Source organism: Podarcis filfolensis (assembly GCF_964270895.1).
Source record: "Podarcis filfolensis genome assembly, chromosome: 2".
Lineage (NCBI taxonomy): Eukaryota > Metazoa > Chordata > Lepidosauria > Squamata > Lacertidae > Podarcis > Podarcis filfolensis.
Window position 1 is genome coordinate 100152053 of NC_139605.1, and position 19274 is coordinate 100171326.

Here is a 19274-nt window from a genome sequence, read left to right on the forward strand (position 1 = left end):
TGATTAGATTGGTCGGTTAATAAAAAATATTTTTTTAAAAAAGAGAGATGATTATTGTTCAATCACTGTGCTTTATGCTGAGGAGAGATTTGTACCCAGGTTTTCCCAGTCTGGCCATGGTGTATTAGCATGTTGGCTCTTGGTCGAAACCTGATTGGGGCGGGGGGGGGAATCTCAATATTCTGTTCTTCACTCTTACCTGTATTATTAAGGATCAGAAGTCCAGCAGACCCTCTGAAAGACTCCTTTCCTGGCTCAAAATAAAGCCCAGGATGTAGCTCTGCACAATGCAGGCTCCCCCAAATAGTATATAACAGCACCTGGATGACTAAAGGTGCCAGCAAAATTCCAAAAAGGAGCAGTCTGTAATAAAGAAAGGATAGTAATTAAGCAAATGAGAATGATTGCAACTGGTATTGAATCTATTAGTGTCAGCAACCCCATTTCTGTCACTGGCCAAACCAGCCTATCCCCCATTGCTAACCTCTCAATTCTGCCGCCCACCTCAGTACAGTGGTACCTCGGGTTAAGTACTTAATTCGTTCTGGAGGTCCGTTCTTGACCTGAAACTGTTCTTAACCTGAAGCACCACTTTAGCTAATGGGGCCTCCCGCTGCCTCTGCGCCGCCAGAGCACGATTTCTGTTCTCATCCTGAAGCAAAGTTCTTAACCCGAGGTACTATTTCTGGGTTAGCCGAGTCTGTAACCTGAAGCGTATGTAACCCGAGGTACTACTGTACTCCTGTAGACCAGCCCCCTCCACCCGCATGCAACTACTAATCCCCATTTCCACCTTCCCAACCCCATTTCTGAAGCTGCTTCTCTATTCTACACTGCAGTCCCCTTGCACCCCCACATTCCCCTTTCAGCCCCATTTCCATGCCTCTTCCTATCCCTCATTTTCTGCCCCCTCCTCTTGATGGGAACAGGGATGAAGGTGAAAATAGTGTATGACTGTGGCTGCAAAATTGGAAGGGTAGTTGATTCACAATTGTGGTGTGTGTGTGTTAGTAGTTACAGTGTGGTGGAGGAGGCTAGGGGGCGATGCTACATATACAGTAACCCAGATTGCGACGGCTTTTAAGCAATTATCTTGGCACTTACAGCGTTCCCCAGAGTTTGCTCTCGCGCTTGAGATTTAAAAAATGCATTCTTGCCATGGCGCAAACTTGTTGCCTCCAGAGTTCTGATCCGCTTATGGTTGCCTTTCCCGTGTCTGAGAGCAATAGCAGATCTTGTTCCATTTCGTCAGCACCCTTTGGCCCCTCTTTGTAATCAAATTTCAAAAGCACAAAATCAGAACTTTGGTATTGGCCAAAGGAGAGACTACTTGCTTATACAAACTCAGTTCTGACTTCTTCTGATGCTGGGTCAGTCAATCCCCTACTTCCCCCCAGCTCTCCTTGCTGCCACCACTACTGCAGATGTTTTCCCCCTGTCATTGATAAACCATCCCAGCTCTCACTCCCAGATTCAAAAAACAAACAAACGGAAAGGCAGCTGTAATGCAACACTTTTCCAGGGACAATCCTGGATTCACAGAAGCTGTCCAGGTTTCTGATTCGATCCCAGAATGTCCCGTTTTTCCTTAGGACGTCCCTATTTTCATCAGAGAAATGTTGGAGGGTATGGAGTTATGCAACCCCCAAGCCAAGGAGATAAATAACTATACAACCTTCAGAAGACATCTGAAGGCAACCCTGTATAGGGAAGTTTTTTAACGTTTTATAGAATCATAGAATCTTACGAATTGGAAGGGACCCAAGGATCATCTAGTCTAACACCCTGAAATGCAAGAATATATGTTTTATTATGTTTTATATATATTTATTGGAAGCCACCCAGAGTGGCTTGGGCAACCCAGTCAAATGGGTGGCATATAGATATTATTATTATAAAATAGGAGAAATGTTGGAGGGTATGCTCCCACGACAGTTGGATGCCAACAACAGATATGGTCCCAAACTCATATTTTCCCTGCTGTAGCAGGGAATCACTACTAGAAAGTATGTTATTTGGAACAGTATGTTACCTTTCTCATCAATCATTTCATTTCCCTCCAGCTTCAAGAAGACATCTTCCAGAGTTGTCATGGTAACCCCATAATTAACAATTCCTAGTTCTTTCTGGCGGTCCATGTCAGAGAACAGATCTACATGAAAGGGAGAAAAAAACTCAAGTGCTTACTTCTAGTTCAAGATTAGCATTTCCAATCTCCATTACGGCCTTGTGCAAATCCTTTTTATTGTACTTACAGCCCAAAGTAACATTTTGAGGAACATCTCCATTAATGGTACACTCAAAGATGATAGCTATGATATCATTTACATATTCAAGACGATAATTACCTGGAAATTTATCCACATTTTCCAAGGGCAGTATATAACTCAGCTCATTTTCATGTTGTGCTGATAATTTGGCAGCAGGGATGTATTGCTTGACCAGGGATGTTGTTCTCTCGGGGTCATACAATTCATTTACATGCATCCTGTTCGTATTCAGAATGGATTTAGATGGACACCAATTACCAAGTATTGCATTCCTTTAATAAAACTGTTATCTGAATCAAGTATTTATGACATTACTAAAACCAAAAGAGTTCTGCTGAAAGAAACAGCAGCACAGCATCTTTACAGCCTGATCTCTCCCTTCCCTCTTTTTGGTCTGAGCTTGGACCAAGAGACGTTGAGCAGAAAGGAGGAATTTCTTGACATACTTAGATTTTTTAAAAAAGAAGAAGAGTTTGCACAATTTTATAAATAAAATAGATAAATATCTGTGATTGCCCACCAGAGATTGCAAAATAGGTAAGAGTACAAGACTGCCAAACTCAAAAGTACCTTAAATGGTAGCCAACACCCCATTTTTTCTTCAAGAATAAAGATGAACCAACACAAGACAGCCTGCCATGAGAGATAAATGCTTTCCGGTCTGGAAGGAAAAACACATAAAGTTCTGGTTTTACTTATCACATTCTGCAGAAATAAATTCTTCCCCATATCCAAATCTGAAGCAGGAAATATCTGAAGGGGAATGTGCAGTGAGCTGAGATTCAGAAGGGTGATGCAGAAAATAAAATGAGTTCCAGAAATGCTGCCTTCATTTCAAACAATCCTGTTTGTTTACATGCACACGAATCAGAGGAGTATGTTGCACACACAAACAGGCAAGCTGTACAATCGTCACAGCAGGTCTTGCAAGCAAATCTATTTCATTGGGGTAGGGTTAAGTCAGCATAATTGTCCAGGTCACAAAAAGCAGTCTGGAGCGAGTCAGAAGCTGAAGACCAAGGTGCAATCTAAGGGAAGCTACATATCAGGAACCCGGAATAAGATAGGAAATGCAAAACACATTTCAGCTAAGGCAGAACTTGTTGATCAAGGCTCAGCTGGAAGAGATCTATTTACTCCTTGTAGCCCAGGTGGAGCCAAGCTTGGAAAATGCAAACACTTGTCCCCCAGAGTGATGGGAGGGATTATTTCACCTGTCCTCCCAGTACAGATTATTTTACAATTACATGTCAATTGTTAGGGCAGGGCAGTTGATGTCATGCAAAAAGAGATGCAACAGATAACAGGGAAAGGATCCAAAAGCTAATGAAGGTGATGGAATGAGAGAAAAGATTGGTCACCCTCAAACAGCTGTGAAGACTGCATTGAAGAGTAGTACCTGCAACCCATTAAACCAGCATTTCCCAAACTTGGGTCTCCAGCTGTTTTTTTGGACTACAACTCACATCATCCCTAACTAGCAGGACCAGTGGTCAAGGATGATGGGAACTGTAGTCCAAAAACAGCTGGAGACCCAAGTTTGGGAAACACTGCATTAAACACTTAGTCCAGGCACCCCCAACCTTCAGCCCTCCTGATGTTTTGGACTACAATTCCCATAATCCCTGACCACTGGTCCTGTTAGATAGGGATCATGGGGGTTGTAGGCCAAAACATCTGGAGGGCCACAGGTAGGGGATGCCTGGCTTAGCCAGTGAAGCAGAAGTTGGAGAGGTAATAGCAATTTGACATTTCACAAAGGTATTGGAATTTCCATGGCTAGTCCTCAGCACACCTGTTACTCCTGGAATAACAGGAACTTGGTGAATGACAGCATAGTGAAAGATGTGAAGGAATCATCTAGGGTGCTATGTGGATCACCTCCTTTACGCAGTGCAACGGAAGAGCTTTTTGTTCCAACAGACAGAAATAAGGATAGTGCAGATCAGTGCGGGATAAGTTCCCAAGTCACATGGTCTCGGTTATTTCTCTTTCGCTTCATGCCTATACCTGTCAAACTGCTTTTACCATGAGGCATTCTACTAACCAGCAAGAATATCAGCTTCATCCATTAACTGAGTAGTGAGCAGAATCACTCGACCTGCTTTGCGCTCATTCAGGAGGGCCCACACTTGGTGTCGAGAGTAAGGATCCAGCCCTGCAGTTGGTTCATCTAATAGTAAGACCTGTAGGCAGAACATGCGATTGCATTTTCAGACTCAGAAACCTTGAGAAATTAGCACATAGCATTCCATGTTGAAGTGGATTCTTTAAAAAGAAATAATAATAATAATAATAATAATAATAATAATAATAATAATAATTTATTTATACCGCACCCATCTGGCTGAGTTTCCCCAGCCACTCTGGGCAGCTTCCAATCGAGTGTTAAAAACAATACAGTATTAAATATTAAAAACTTCCCTAAGCAGGGCTGCCTTCAGATGTCTTTTAAAGATAAAATAGCTGCTTATTTCCTTCACATCTGAAGGGAGGGCATTTCGCAGGACGGGCGCCACTACCGAGAAGGTCCTCTGTCTGGTTCCCTGTAACCTCACTTCTCGCAATGAGGGAACCGCCAGAAGGCCCTCGGCGCTGGATCTCATGCCTCATGTGTCCGGGCTGAACGATGGGGGTGGAGATGCTCCTTCAGGTATACAGGACAGAGGCCGTTTAGGGCTTTAAAGGTCAGCACCAACACTTTGAATTGTGCTCGGAAATGTACTGGGAGCCAATGCAGATCTCTCAGGACTGGTGTTATGTGGTCCCGGTAGCCACTCCCAGTCACCAGTCTAGCTGCCACATTCTGGATTAATTGCAGTTTCTGGGTCACCTTCAAAGGTAGCCCCACGTAGAGCGCATTGCAGTAGTCCAAGCAGGAGATAACTAGAGCATGCAGCACTCTGGCAAGAAAGTCTGCAGGCAGGTAGGGTCTCAGCCTGCATACCAGGTGGAGCTGGTAGACAGCCACCCTGGACACAGAATTAACCTGCGCCTCCATGGACAGCTGAGAGTCCAAAATGACTCCCAGGCTGCGCACCTGGTCCTTCAGGGGCACAGTTACCCCATTCAGGACCAGGGAGTCCCCCACACCCTCCCGCCCCCTGTCTGTTAGCTGCCATCCATCCTCCAACTGCCTCCAGGCACTCACACAGGACCTTCACCGCCTTCACTGGTTCTGATTTAAAAGAGAGGTAGAGCTGGGTGTCATCGGCATACTGATGAACACCCAGCCCAAACCCCCTGATGATCTCTCCCAGTGGCTTCATATAGATATTAAAAAGCATGGGGGAGAGGACAGAACCCTGAGGCACCCCACAAGTGAAAGCCCAGGGGTCTGAACACTCATCCCCCAGCACCACTTTCTGGACACAGCCCAGATGGCAACCCAATTGGGACATTGATATTGTTGCATGCCACCCCAATTGCCGAGTGGTGCAAGAGCCCAGGGGTTCCAGGATCTTACCCAGAGTTCACTTTCCTTGGAATGAGGGACAGCAAATACTGTGGTGCCTTTATAATATATGGTTTATTTACACAAATATACCACCCGAGCCTACAATGGACAGGGTCACAGCATTAACATCCCAGAAGGTCTTGCTTTTCCCATAGCCAAAGCCTTGGATTCAAACAGAAATCAAGCATGGCTCTCACTCTCTGACTTCTGCCTGCTGTCTGCTTCCAGTCCAGCTCTCTCTCACATGCCTCTGGCACTTGTCCTTCTCACCACCAGCCAGGTGAGGGAAGGGGCCCACTCATTTGGCCTCTGGCACAAAGCCCACTTCCTTTGTTACCCTAAGGACCCATACTTAAGGGCCATTAATTCACCGAGAAGCTGGCTTGGCTATTTCAACAGTTGCATCCTCCATTACATTTTAACCCTTGCTGGGTGCAGGGTTAACTCACAACAATATAAACAGTTATGCGGCTTTAAAAAAATGTTTTGGGGAAAATAATTTTATATTATTATTTTTTTAAAAAAATTGAAGCTAATCTTGTACTAAATGTGAAAGCTTCACTTTACACACAATGTTTGGGGAATGGGAATTTAGATGGGAAGTAAAGATAAGACTGAAGTTAGGGAGTTTCATGACTGACCACAGATCAGTGAGGGATCTACACACTCCATTGCTTTTGAGAGGAAACAGTAGATGCATTACTCATGGAGAGTACTTATGAAATATGTTCAACAGGTCTTGCTTTACCTACCTGTGGCTCTCCCAAGAAAGTAATCGCGAGAGATAATTTTCGCTTTTGCCCACCACTTAAACGATTAGCTTGGGTGTCTTGAATGGCATCGAGATCCAAGAGGGTCACTAGCTTTTGCACCTGTAAAGCATATAAACACATGTTTCAAGCACCGAGATGTTCGATTCTTTCGGATTTCTTCCTATCTTGCTTTTCAGTCACTTGGTTGGTTGAAAGCAACAAGCTATTTTATAGAGGTTCGAATCTTAATGGAATATTATGCAACCTCTCATATTTGAAGTATAAGGCATTTCCAGATGAGATGTCGTCCCTGGAATTAGGATCATTTGCTCAAGCAGGTTTTTGGAAGAACCCAAATGGCATTGCTCCAGACTGTTGTATTCCAGGGTTTGCTTGGTTATGCAACGATGCTTGTGCTATTATTATTATTTTTTATGAATGCCAATGGGATTACAGTACAGTTTCATGTGTGGACTGGAAAACACTATTGGTTCATCTAGTGAAGAGTGGTCCATGAGGCAGTTCAGTATTGCTCACGCTACATTTTCTGGATGCACAGCTGTCACTCAAGGAGCCCTTCAAGAAGGTTTAGAGTTTGAAATCAGCTCTTGAGAAGCAGAAAGTGGGATTGCATTAAGACCCTGCTCCTTGTTCCCTCCCAAACACATCAACACTAGGACTTTAATATGCACCGGCTGCCTGAATATCTGCCGCTAAATGTTCTACAACATGGTCCATTCCTACATTATTTTTCAATCATGCCTTTTTCTTCACCCATGCTGTGATATTTAATAACTAAGGAAAAGGCATTGCACATAGCATCCATTAGGTGACTCCTGCTGCAACATTCTGCCTTCATTTTTGCCTTCAGTCAAGTACCAAGCATTATTTTGCAAGTCCTTGTTTTCCATAGATTTCAGCTAGGCAGGAAAACCTTAATAATTTCAAACTGCTGATCAGGATTTCATCAAAACAATGAAAAGGTCTGGTCCACAACAAGCATGGATAAAGTACACCAGTAGTTTGCAACATCTAAAAGAAATAATATGAAATGATTTGTTGCCAGCTGGAAAAAAAGAGGTCAAAGCGCCACTTTTCAGCACTTTGTAACTTGCTGTAATCGTGGCCATTTTTATTGGATCAGTTTGAAATGCGGTGCTTTTGTAGATGGCATCAGGTAGATTGTAAATGCCAAGTTGCAAGTTATGAGCCCAACAGAATCCTTTTTATCAGCTATAGAATTTTGTGGCTAATCATTCCTGAGCCTTGTTTCTGCTACTCAACCAGAGGAACCCTTTTGTTTTCTTATAATCTATGCACTCTTGTCTTTGCATTACACCCAAAAATAGCTTTTTCTTTTATCAATTTATTACTGTTCTGCTTTGTTTAGTATGTGTAATTGAAAAGTCAAAAATACAATGCTTAAACAAACAAAACTAAATCAATACAAGGTATATATTCAGCTGGGAAAGTCTGTCAAAAAAATTAAATTCATTTGTTTCTGGAAAGAGCAGATAATGGGTGCCTGTCATATCTTGACAATAATACTGTTCCAAAGAAAGGCGGGAGCCACATGAAGGCCCTGCTCTGAGTTATACATATACTCAGCAAGAATCTCAACATACCCTGCAACCTGCCACAGAGGAAAATCAGGATGCATGTCACATGACACAAACAATGGGCATCTTTTGAGGCCACACTCTTGTGGGAGCCAAAATAGTACATCCCGGGATCCAATCAGGAGCTGAGATGGCTTCTGTAATTCTAGATGTCCTGGTCAAATCAGGACAGTTGGGGGGTATGCCTCAACTCAACTCATTTCAAGAGAATCTTCAAATAATTCCTCCATAGTATGATAACAAAGACAGTGCTGGAAGAATTTTCATTTGTGTAGGTCACAAGGCTTACATATTTTGTTCAGTTACTGAATTAGTCCCAGTCTAAGGGACCCGGGTGGCTCTGTGGGTTAAACCACAGAGCCTAGGACTTGCCGATCAGAAGGTCAGCGGTTTGAATCCCCGCGACGGGGTGAGCTCCCATTGCTCGGTCCCTGCTCCTGCCAACCTAGCAGTTCGAAAGCACGTCAAAGTGCAAGTAGATAAATAGGTACCGCTCCGGCGGGAAGGTAAACGGCGTTTCCGTGTGCTGCTCTGGTTCACCAGAAGCAGCTTAGTCATGCTGGCCACATGACCCGGAAGCTGTACGCCGGCTCCCTTGGCCAATAAAGCGAGATGAGCGCCGCAACCCCAGAGTCGGTCACAACTGGACCTAATGGTCAGGGGTCCCTTTACCTATTGCAAATTTATTGCACCTCTCCCATTGCAATTAACAGGATTTAAATTGGTTTCAACAAATTTGTCCCATTGACTTCAGCGGGACTTAAGCACAATGAGTTTTCTCTGAATTAGGCTGAGTAAACCTCAAATACAAAGCAGAACAAATGATAAGGCAGTAATCCCTTGCCATGAACCTGTTCTACAAAGAAAATAGACGAAGAATATAAAGAGGCAGAACAGAAATACTTGCCATATGAATATATCCTTACCTCATTCTCAATATCATTGCTTGGAATCCCCTTTATTTTAGCAAAAGTCCGTAAATTTTCTTTCAGCGTTAGGAATTCAAATTGCACGTTGAATTGTGGACACACAGCACTTATCTCCCTAATTTGTTCCATATCTTCCTTTGCTGATATATTGTACTTGAAGATGGTTGCAGAGCCTGTACACATAAGCAAATAGGAAGCAAATAGGTTGGCTTAATAAACAGAGTAGGCTGTTTGAATTCTCATAAAAGTTTCAACATATCCTATTAACTGCTGTCCTGCTAAGAGTGGAAATGAGACCTAGACTGCAATTCTAGGTATGATTGTTTGGAATCCTCGCAGCCTCAATGACAACAACGAATCTCAGTTCTCCACAAAGCACATAATTAAACTACGGAAGTTGCCACCCTACAGTGTAGCAATGGCCCCCCAACCTAAATGGCCTTAAAAGGGGATTTGGACATGTTTGTGGCTGCTAGTCGCAATGGCTAAATCAGAAGACTGACTGCTGTGGAACTGCTACTGCCCCCTTTGTGCTCTTCCCAGTGGCGTGTGGTGGGCCTTTGTGGGAATCAAATGATGGACTTGATCAGGCTTTGGTCTGATCAAGGGGAACCTCCTCCTGTTCTTATGGATTTGGGTGGCAGCCTCCTTCATTTTAAAGTTCTGATACGTACCATCAGATGGCTTCAGAAGTCCACTAAGGATGTTTAGCAGTGTTGTTTTCCCAGCTCCACTACAACCAAGAACTGCAGTGATTTGACCTTCATAAATATCCAAGGACAAGCCTAACAGAAGAACAGAAGTTAGCTCTTAAAACGGCCAAGGTACATGGAGGCTGCATTCCTAAACCCTCTTACTAATAAGTTCCATTGAAATCTCACTTCTGAGTAAACCTACAAAACTTCCCGTCACGGCTCATTTTTAATTTCCTCACATCACATCACATCAAGCACTAGGGATGCTGCCAAAATTCTCGTTTGAATTTTCGGATGGATTCTTGGAATTTCATACTGCAGAATATTGCTTCTCCATGGAATCAATCGGGAATTAGGAAGAAATCTTCCACTGTTACACCTCCCCGCCCCATCCTAAATTTTGTACAGAGAGCTGTGCATGTATAGTCCTGATGTCAGTTTACAGTGGTGCCCCGCAAGACGAATGCCTCGCAAAACGAAAAACGCGCAAGACGAAAGGGTTTTTCGGTTTTGCGTTGCTTCACTAGACGATTTTCCCTATGGGCTTGCTTCGCAAGACGAAAACGTCTTGCGAGTTTGTTCGCTTTTTTCTTAAAGCCGCTTGAAGAGGCGCAGTTGCGACGGACCGTGCTTCGCAAGACGAAAAACATCGCAAGACGAAAAGACTCGTGGAACGAATTAATTTCGTCTTGCGAGGCACCACTGTATTTCATTTGTCTCCACTTTTCAATATCTGTATGAATTTTTGGCATGCATTGATAAAGCACTGCAAAAAGTCATATGATTGCATCAAGAGGTGTTTTTGTTTTTTATCACTGTGCATGCAGTGATATGTAGTACGGGGGGGGGGGAGTACAATACAGTAGTAGAGTATGTGTCTTACATGAAACAGGTCCCTAGTTTAATCCCTAGCATCTCCAGGGCTGGGAATGTCAGTGCAATAAGCCCTTGTGAGCTGCTGGACAGTCAGTGCAGATGAGCCAGAGGTCTGATTGGGTATAATACAGCTTCCTATGTTCCATATATACATGTACTTTTGTGAGCTCATAAAATAGTCCAAAAATGCCGCTTGATGTGTTTACATAGAAGATCGGATCCAATTGTTTTCCAATTATCATGAATTCCTGCATTGCAGATGGCTCTTGGGTCCCTGCCAACCCTTAAGATTCTATGATGGAAACGAGACACATATAAAAAAACGTTGTGAAAACGCTTTTTTAAAAAAGTTTTGAAAAATGTATTGAATTTGCCATAGCTCACCATCACCATCTAATGTAAGATTGCATAATGCACTTTACAGCACACTTTGTTTGTTTGTTTGTTTGTTTGTTTGTTTGTTTGTTTGTTTGCAGCTATACAGTATAGCTGAGTCCTAGGATTCAATTTACCTTCTGTCTACCCCAGCTGTAGGTTTTGTCCTGAAGATATCCACTTCTAATTTGTGGACGTTAGTGACAGTGTCAAGGAGTCATGTCTCCTCAAGGGTGACAAATGAACTTTATGAAGATTATTTTTGCATTTGGTATTTCATGTGCAAATGAGTTAAAAAAAAAAGGCATAAAAGGTTTTGGAATTTGGTTTTTGTATGCAGTATTACTGATGCACATACAGTATGTGTATCAGGATTGTGGAGGAGAGATTAATGGACCAAAGGACATTGCATCTGCCGCAAGCTGTTGATGGAATGCTCAGGGATGTTTAAAAAATAATTTCGTGTGTGTGTTTGTTTCTCAGTTCCACGCTTTTACATGCATTGTGGTATTTTATGCATCATGACTTGCAGTTATTTTTATTGATCATAGTTTAGTAATTATTGTAATTGTTAAGAGTGAATTTTTGCTTAATTATTATCAGCTGATGTTCTGAGAGTTAATTTTATGGTGTACTATTAGATTCTAATATATCAAATAAAGTAATATACAATAATCTAAGTTGTTCCATTTTAAAGTTATGTTTGATTGTGACTTTTGGTATTGGATCAAATTATTAAAAGGTATGTGTTCTTTGTTGTATATTTTGTTGCTGTAAACTGCCTTGTACATAGTAATATAGAAAAGTGGTACAGTATTCATAGGGAGTGCAGTGGAAGCAATTCTCCTAGCTGTTTATGAATGCAGAAGCAGTTGAACATGGGGCAGTGGTGAGCCCATGAATCAATAAAGGAAGAGGGGAAATCCATTATTTCCTACAAACCGCCTCGTCCCACCATAAAAGTCAGTGCTCAATAAATCTAACTGCATTGAGGGGAGGTTAGATATTAGCCACAAAGCTTAGAGTGGGCAAGCCTGCTGAAAAGGCAATGGAAAACAAAAAGAAACCAGACTACTTGTCCACATTTAACAGTGCAAATTAGGAGGGTTGACCCCTGTGCTCCAGAGCAATGCTTCACAAACGTATAGCCAAGGCTCCTTATTCTGCTTCCAAGCCCACAACCCATTGTTAGTTTCTCCTTTTCCTTCAGTAGGCGGTGGAGTCATTGAATCTGCACACACAGTTTCATGCATGCAGCCCAGTCCCACTACGGAACGGACGAGAAAACATGAAAAGCATCTCACCTCTCAAAGCTTCTGTTTCCTTGCTCTTCTCTTTGTAAGTTTTTTTAATGTTATTTAGTCTAAAGGATTAGGAAACAACGAATGGTTAATACAATACTGGATTTTAGTTACAATTCAGTCACAACTATCTCCCCGGTGGTGTATCATCTCTATGGGAAATGGTCAAGCTGTGCAACTTTGAAACTATTTCAAATTCAGACCAGATATTATCTTACTTCCCTATCAATGTTGCACATGGGTAGAAAGAATTCTTAGACATATGCTCGGTTAGTTGTCATTCCCAATAAACAACCTCATCCACATACTTGAGACTCCTTGGCATTTTGTGCAACAGGAGTATATATTTCTGTCTGCATCGCTCTCTTGTGAATGAAAACAATGTTCCCCGATACCCTCTGAAAACAAAAACTAAATATTTTTGACTTCATACAGATCCATGGAGCAGGGGCAGGATTTCTGCGTCAATTTGCTCAAAAAATTATTTAAGGCCACGCCTCCTTAACTTTTACCTAATGGCTTCCTTTCCATCAAATTCAGGAGGCACAAGCTCAGCATTGTCACTGAAGATATTACCATGGCTTGGTTCATTTGTAAAAGCAGTGCTGGTATAGCTTCCTCTTGATTTAAACCAGTAGGACTTCTTCAGGAAAAAGAAGGGAGGATAGGGCACGCCATATTTGTCTAAGATACACATATAAAAAGAGTTTTATGCATCAAAAGGTTCTATTAATTCTTGGTATTAAACATGTAACACACTTCAAATTTATCAGCCCTTGCTACTTTTCTATAGCACAGTCTCAGTGACCAACATTTAGTGGAAATGGATGTTGCAGCTTACTTAAACAGTCATTCATTCAAATATGTAGTGGTTGTGGAACAAGTCACATAACTTTAACCGAATAGATACATCGGTTGCATTCAGGCAATCATATCTTGGCTTATTAAGCCTCAGCCTCTTTCCTGTTCCCTTCACACGAGTCACATTAAACTCAAAATGTCTCTAATTGACCATAGCTTTGTGTTTCATCTGAACTAGGAAACTATGGCTGATAATTTCAGAACAAAGCGGGATTTTGCCTTGTTCTAAAGCCAGTAAACGTCATTTTCTGGTTCAGGCAAAATAAGAAACTATGGTTAATTAGAGACTTCCTGGTTTGATTGCTCATATCTTGCAGGGAAAAGCAAAGGGGTTGTAAAATGCACTTTTAACTGTCCTAGATGAAAGCAGGGCTAGGACCTAAAACCTAACAAAGTTTCTTTAAATATACCTTCATAGAATCCATATTTGGATAATGCTTATGCTTTCAGAATCTTAAACAGAATATATAAGCTACTACATCTTAAGCAAGGTCTAGTACTGCTGCTCCAATCATGCTATTTCCCTTAGAAAAGGCATTAATCACAAGGCTTCCTAAATTACAGAAGTCAATTCCAAAGAAATAAATCAGAGGTTAGGAAATGCAATCTACAGAGATGCAATCTTCCAGCCAAAAGCCATTTCTTCTAATTTTTGTTTTGCCCACCCTTCTCACAGCAGTCACAACAATTTAAGATATTTAAAAACAGTTAAAGACAAATTACCATACTTTTCCGTCTATAAGACGATGTTTTTTTCCCTTAAAACAACGCTTAAAAATTGGGGTAGTCTTATACATGGGTAGTACAGAGGGAGGACTGTGGAAATGATTTCTGTCTTGAGTAGTAGATAGTTACTGGTGTTATTGTGGGTGATAGGCTGCTGCGACAGTGTCCATTTGTGGTTGGGCATTGCTGCGGCAATGTCTGCTTGCAATTGGTCGCTGCTGCGAGAATGTCCACTGGCGATTGGTCGCTGCTGCGACAATGGCTGCTGGTGATTGGGCTCTGCTGCGGCAATTGGGCATGTGATTGGCAGCTGCTGGTGTCGATCGGAAATACGATAGAAGGCTTCTGCATTGCGTTCGATCGCAAACGTTTGGAATTTGGGTGAGCTCTTTTTGGCATTCCTCCCATTCTGGACAATCTCCCCATTTTCTTAATATTGAGTCCCAAAAACTAAGGGGCGTCTTATCCATGGGGGCGTCTTATAGACGAAAAAGTACGGTGTTGTCACAAGAATAGGGTGGATCCTATCCCTATGTCAAAGACCAGAGTACATCTCAAATCTCAAAGGCCAGGAGGTACACCTGCAGTATGTCAGAAACTCTTCTTACTGGGACTTGTGGATATACAGTTAGAAAAAGACTATGGAACTTTGCTACAATATTGTGATTGTGGCTGCAAGTCTTTTATATGCACAAAGATGGAAGGGCCCACTATTACCAACAACAGAAGAACAGCTGTTAAAACTAACAGACTTAGCAGAGATGGAGAAATTGGCCTTGTTTAATGCATTGTGAACATTTGTTAAAGACTGGAACTCCCTCATGGACTTTTTGCATGAAAAATAAAATAAAATACTGATATCTGAATTTGAGGATTGAAGATAATGTTTGTTTATAAAAAACAGTTTTGTTTGGTGTTATATTGGATTGGATGAAGTGACTATTGTTTTTATATATAGTGGACAGATGAACAATTGGAAATCCTTTATTTTCTGAACCTTATTTTTCTCTCTTTCTCTTTTAACCTCTTTCCTTCTCTTTTTATTTCTTTCCTTTTCTTTCTCTAGCTCTCTCCCTTGCCCCTCCCATTTTTCTGTTTTTATTGCATTTAGATAAAAGCCTTGGTTTGATTTGGTGGTTGTTGTTTTTTTAAAGGAAAAAGATATTAACTTTCGTATTTTTCTCTATGCAACTTAATAACATTTATTTAATAAAGAAACCATACAATGAAAGTGCCATCTGGGAGAGAGAAGTCCACAACTTGGGGGCTGCCACGGAGAATGCCCCTCTCCTCAAAAAAACTTATGAGAGCAATGGAAGTACAGTTGTACCTCGGTTTTCGATCGTCTTGAAAGCCGAACATTTTGGGACCCGAACGCCAAAAACCCAGAAGTAAATGCTTCCGTTTTCAAACTCACCTCAGAAGTCAAACAGCTTCCACTGCATGTTTTTCCATTTTCTCCACTGAATACTTGCAAGTTTTCTGCGGACTTCCCACAGGTATCTTGTTGGTTACTGTGAGAACAGGATCCTGGGCTTGTTGGCTCTTTGGATCTTTTATGTTCTTACCAAGAACATAAAGGTAATGGGTAAAGGGACCCCTGACCATTAGGTCCAGTCGTGACAGACTCTGGGGTTGCGGCGCTCTTCTCGCTTTACAAACCGAGGGAGCCGGTGTTTGTCTGCAGACAGCTTCCAGGTCATGTGGCCAGGATGACTCTGGCAAACCAGAGCAGCGCACAGAAACACTGTTTACCTTCCCGCCGGAGCGGTACCTATTTATCTACTTGCACTTTGATGTGCTTTCGAACTGCTAGGTTGGCAGGAGCTGGGACCGAGCAACGGGAGCTCACCCCGTCACGGGGATTCGAACTGCTGACCTTCTGATTGGCAAGTCCTAGGCTCTGTGGTTTAACCCACAGCGCCACCCGCGTCCCTACCAAGAACATAAACCACTAATAAAGTCAACGGATGAGAGGGTCTGTGGGGAAGGAGGCAAGGCTTTCAGATATTTGCTTAGGGTTTTAAACACTAGTGGTGTGAAACATCTTCAACTGGGCCCAGAAACAAATGCAACTGATGCAGTTGTTTTAAAGCAGCAATTATGCAGCTAGCATGCTTGTCGTATGCTTACCGGGTATGACCTTGTCAAAATAGAGGGCCAGCAACATATATAAAGTACCGTCAAAAACCAGGATATATGTGCATGGTTCATGCATTAGGCTAGACAAGGTGAAGTTTCCTCCATATTTTTGAACATGGAGAATCTGTGGGGGGAAAGAACAACGTCTAAGTCCCCGTGGGTCAAAACTGGAGGAAGAAAAGTTTGAAACGGAATTAGCCCCTCGCTGCCTGCCTGTTGTTTAAAAGCTAGCCCCACATAAGCGAAGCATGGATCACAGTTAAGTAAAATAGAATAGAATACAGAGGAGCACCTGTTGTATCAGTACAGTCATACCTTGGGTTACAGATGCTTCAGGTTTTGTTTTTTCAGGTTGCAAAACCCAGAAGTACTGGAACAGGTTACGTCCGGGTTTCGCGGTCGTGCATGCGCCGAAGCGCTAAATCACACTTTGCGCATGCGCAGAAGCACTGAATCGCAACCCGTGTGGGTTGTGAACGCTGCGGATTGCGAACATGCATCCTGCATGGATCACGTTCGCAACCTGAGCGTTCACTGTATGCAGATTTCTGTACATTCGCTCTCAGAATACCTTAAGAGAGGCGAATGGAAAGGGCAGGGATTGCCCAACACACTTTCCTGCATAAAGGAAAGGGTAAATGGGTGCTCTCCCCTCAGCTCTCCATGTGCAGAAGCCATCTGGACCAGAAGCTGGACCTTACTTCAGTACTGGTGACGGGACAACACCACTGCACCTGTGGGCAGCAGGTTAGTTTCGGAGGCACAGGGCATGTCATGTGGCACACACAGCAATGTCCTCCCCTGCTTTACACTGTGCATGGCAGCACTGGGGTGCTGGGGGAGCGCACCGCCCCTGGCAGCGCAATCCTGGTAGGGTGCCATCGTGGCTGCCCCCCTGCAGGTGTGCCAACCCTGCCCCCACCAGCTCTCCACCCCCCCCCGGTGCTGGAGCATGAAGCTCTGCCACTGCATTGCAGGGCCAGCCCTGGAAAATGCCCGTGCTACCATGGTGGTTGGGATCTTTCTCCACCACAGGCGCCAACTCTATAGGGCTGAGGTTCCTTCAGACCCCTTCCCAAGTCTGTTGGGATGGGGCTGAGCCCCCCCCCCCCCCGTGCTAGGCCTCCTCCCACTATTGGCCTCCTCCAGGAGCTGTCACTAGGCAGGCTGAGCCACCCCATTTTGCCCCCTGTTCCACCCTCCGCCTCAGCCCCACGCTGAGGGAGAGGAAGCTGCAAGCCCCGGGGCTGAGGCAAGGGGCAGCCGACAGCTACGCCTTTGCTGGGAAAGGGGGGGGGGCATGGTTTCTACTATTACCGTGCTGAAGAGAGTCGTCAGGAAGGGTTAGGCTGTGCTGTGGCATTTGTTGCATCAGGTACAGGGGCAAAGAAACAGATGCTCTGCTGTGAATGTGACACACAGAGAGCAGGAAAAGAAATAAGGGGCTGCAGGCCAGCATGGCAGGGCAGGGTGGGGAGAACTGACAGGGTTTCACTTTCCTGTTTTTGAAAGGACAGAGCTGGCCCCTGCCTCCATGGTCAGCCTCCTCCCAACCCAGTGTTCGTCACATGCACAACAGGCCCCACAATGTTGGGCACAACTCGGCACCTCTGCTCTCCACTGAAAACATGCCTGAAAATCAGCTTCACCAAGGTTGGGGGGGGGGTAGAATGTTGTTTTCCATTCCAAATAAAGCACAGCGCCCTACCTTTGACAGTTCAACACCAAAGGCGAAGGGGCAGAACACACTCAAAGTCCATTTCAAAGCTGCAGGAACTAAATTGATCAACAGAACAATGCTGATGGCTCCAAGAGTAAACATGAAGAGGAAGACGACAAATGAAGTGGTCTTAGGCTTCTTTAGGAGAGAACTGAACATGAAGCAGAAGCATATCTGAAAAACAGGATACAACCAGTTAGCAGGAATTGAGTTCGATACTATAGTGGTACCTCGGGTTAAGTACTTAATTCGTTCCGGAGGTCCATTCTTAACCTGAAACTGTTCTTAACCTGAAGCACCACTTTAGCTAATGGGGCCTCCTGCTGCTGCTGTGCTGCCGGAGCACAATTTCTGTTCTCATCCTGAAGCAAAGTTCTTAACCTGAAGCACTATTTCTGGGTTAGCGGAGTCTGTAACCTGAAGCGTATGTAACCCGAGTTACCACTGTAATTTAAAGAGATTGGATTGCTATCGAAGTAAGTCGTGCTTTGAGCAGACCCACTAAAATCAACAGACTTAAGTGCCAGTATTTTTCGCTCTATAAGACGCACCTAGTTTTTAGAGGAGGAAAACAAGGGAAAAAAATATTCTGCATCTGAGGCCTCTCCCCTCCTTGTGCTATGCATTTGAGCGCTCCTGAGCCTTGCCAGGGGCTGCCGATGCCGCAGCTGCTGCTGCTGCTTCCAGCACATCAAGGGGCTTGCGAGGAATACAGCCAGGCAGCCGGCTTAGGGGGCAGCCGGGCTCTCAGGAAGGCTCAAGAGAAGCCCAAGGCAGCTGGGGAAAACAAGAGGAAGAGGAAGAGGAAGGAGGAGGGAGGATCAGGCTAAGGAGCCGCTGGTCCGCCCGCCCGTAAGGCTCCCTTCCGTCCTTCATCCTGCTTCGCTGGGAAGGCAGCACAACAAGAGGCTTTGCGCAGCTCTCCCTCTTGCTGTTCTGGCTTCTGGGATAGCTGCGCAGCCTGCATTCGCTCCATAAGACGCACACACATTTCCCCTTACTTTTTAGGAGGGGAAAAGTGTGTCTTATGGAGCGAAAAATACGGTAAATTGGTGGTCAAATGGCAAATGCAATTCAATGTAAACAAGTGAAACTGATACGTGTCTGGTGGGGGCATATTAATTTTACATATATGCTCATTAGGTTAATCATGACTAATCCCATTTGCCAGTAACCTCCACAATCTGTTACATGGGGAGGTTGTGCACAAAGGGCTACAGGGTGGAGGAGAGGAAGTCCCATTACACAGGCAGATATCTACTCATGCAATGTTGGATGTCACTTGAAACCTGTCCATATTTTTTATTTTATTTTACATTTTAAAATAATGTTAAGAGATACAAACAGAGAGCAAGCAGGGCAAGTTCTTCACCGACTGCCTTCTTCAAACACAGGACCATTTCCCCAAAAGGGAATATTTAAACCTTTCTTATCCTGAGCCATTGTTGGCATAGTGTCTCAAGAAGAGGACTAAATGATTTCTTTGCCCCATAGCATCTCCGAATTCCTTCCAACAATCCTGAGAAGGATGTTTGGTGGTGGTGGTGGTAT

General features: G+C 43.6%; 1 protein-coding gene across 3 annotated transcripts in view; it reads right to left on the reverse strand.

The window, feature by feature from the left end:
* Positions 1-19274, reverse strand: part of LOC310755544 (ABC-type organic anion transporter ABCA8-like) — an 84465-nt gene that overhangs the window by 28675 nt on the left and 36516 nt on the right. For all 3 annotated transcript variants that reach the window (XM_083598560.1, XM_083598558.1, XM_083598559.1), the window contains 13 exons: positions 17712-17897; positions 15995-16127; positions 12787-12958; positions 12278-12336; positions 9702-9812; positions 9025-9200; positions 6480-6599; positions 4318-4456; positions 2841-2931; positions 2349-2488; positions 2033-2152; positions 1105-1267; positions 200-363 (listed from right to left, as the gene is read on the reverse strand). In XM_083598560.1, coding sequence (XP_083454686.1) covers positions 200-363; positions 1105-1267; positions 2033-2152; positions 2349-2488; positions 2841-2931; positions 4318-4456; positions 6480-6599; positions 9025-9200; positions 9702-9812; positions 12278-12336; positions 12787-12958; positions 15995-16127; positions 17712-17897 — 1774 coding nt within the window. The remainder of the gene's footprint in view (positions 1-199; positions 364-1104; positions 1268-2032; positions 2153-2348; positions 2489-2840; positions 2932-4317; positions 4457-6479; positions 6600-9024; positions 9201-9701; positions 9813-12277; positions 12337-12786; positions 12959-15994; positions 16128-17711; positions 17898-19274) is intronic.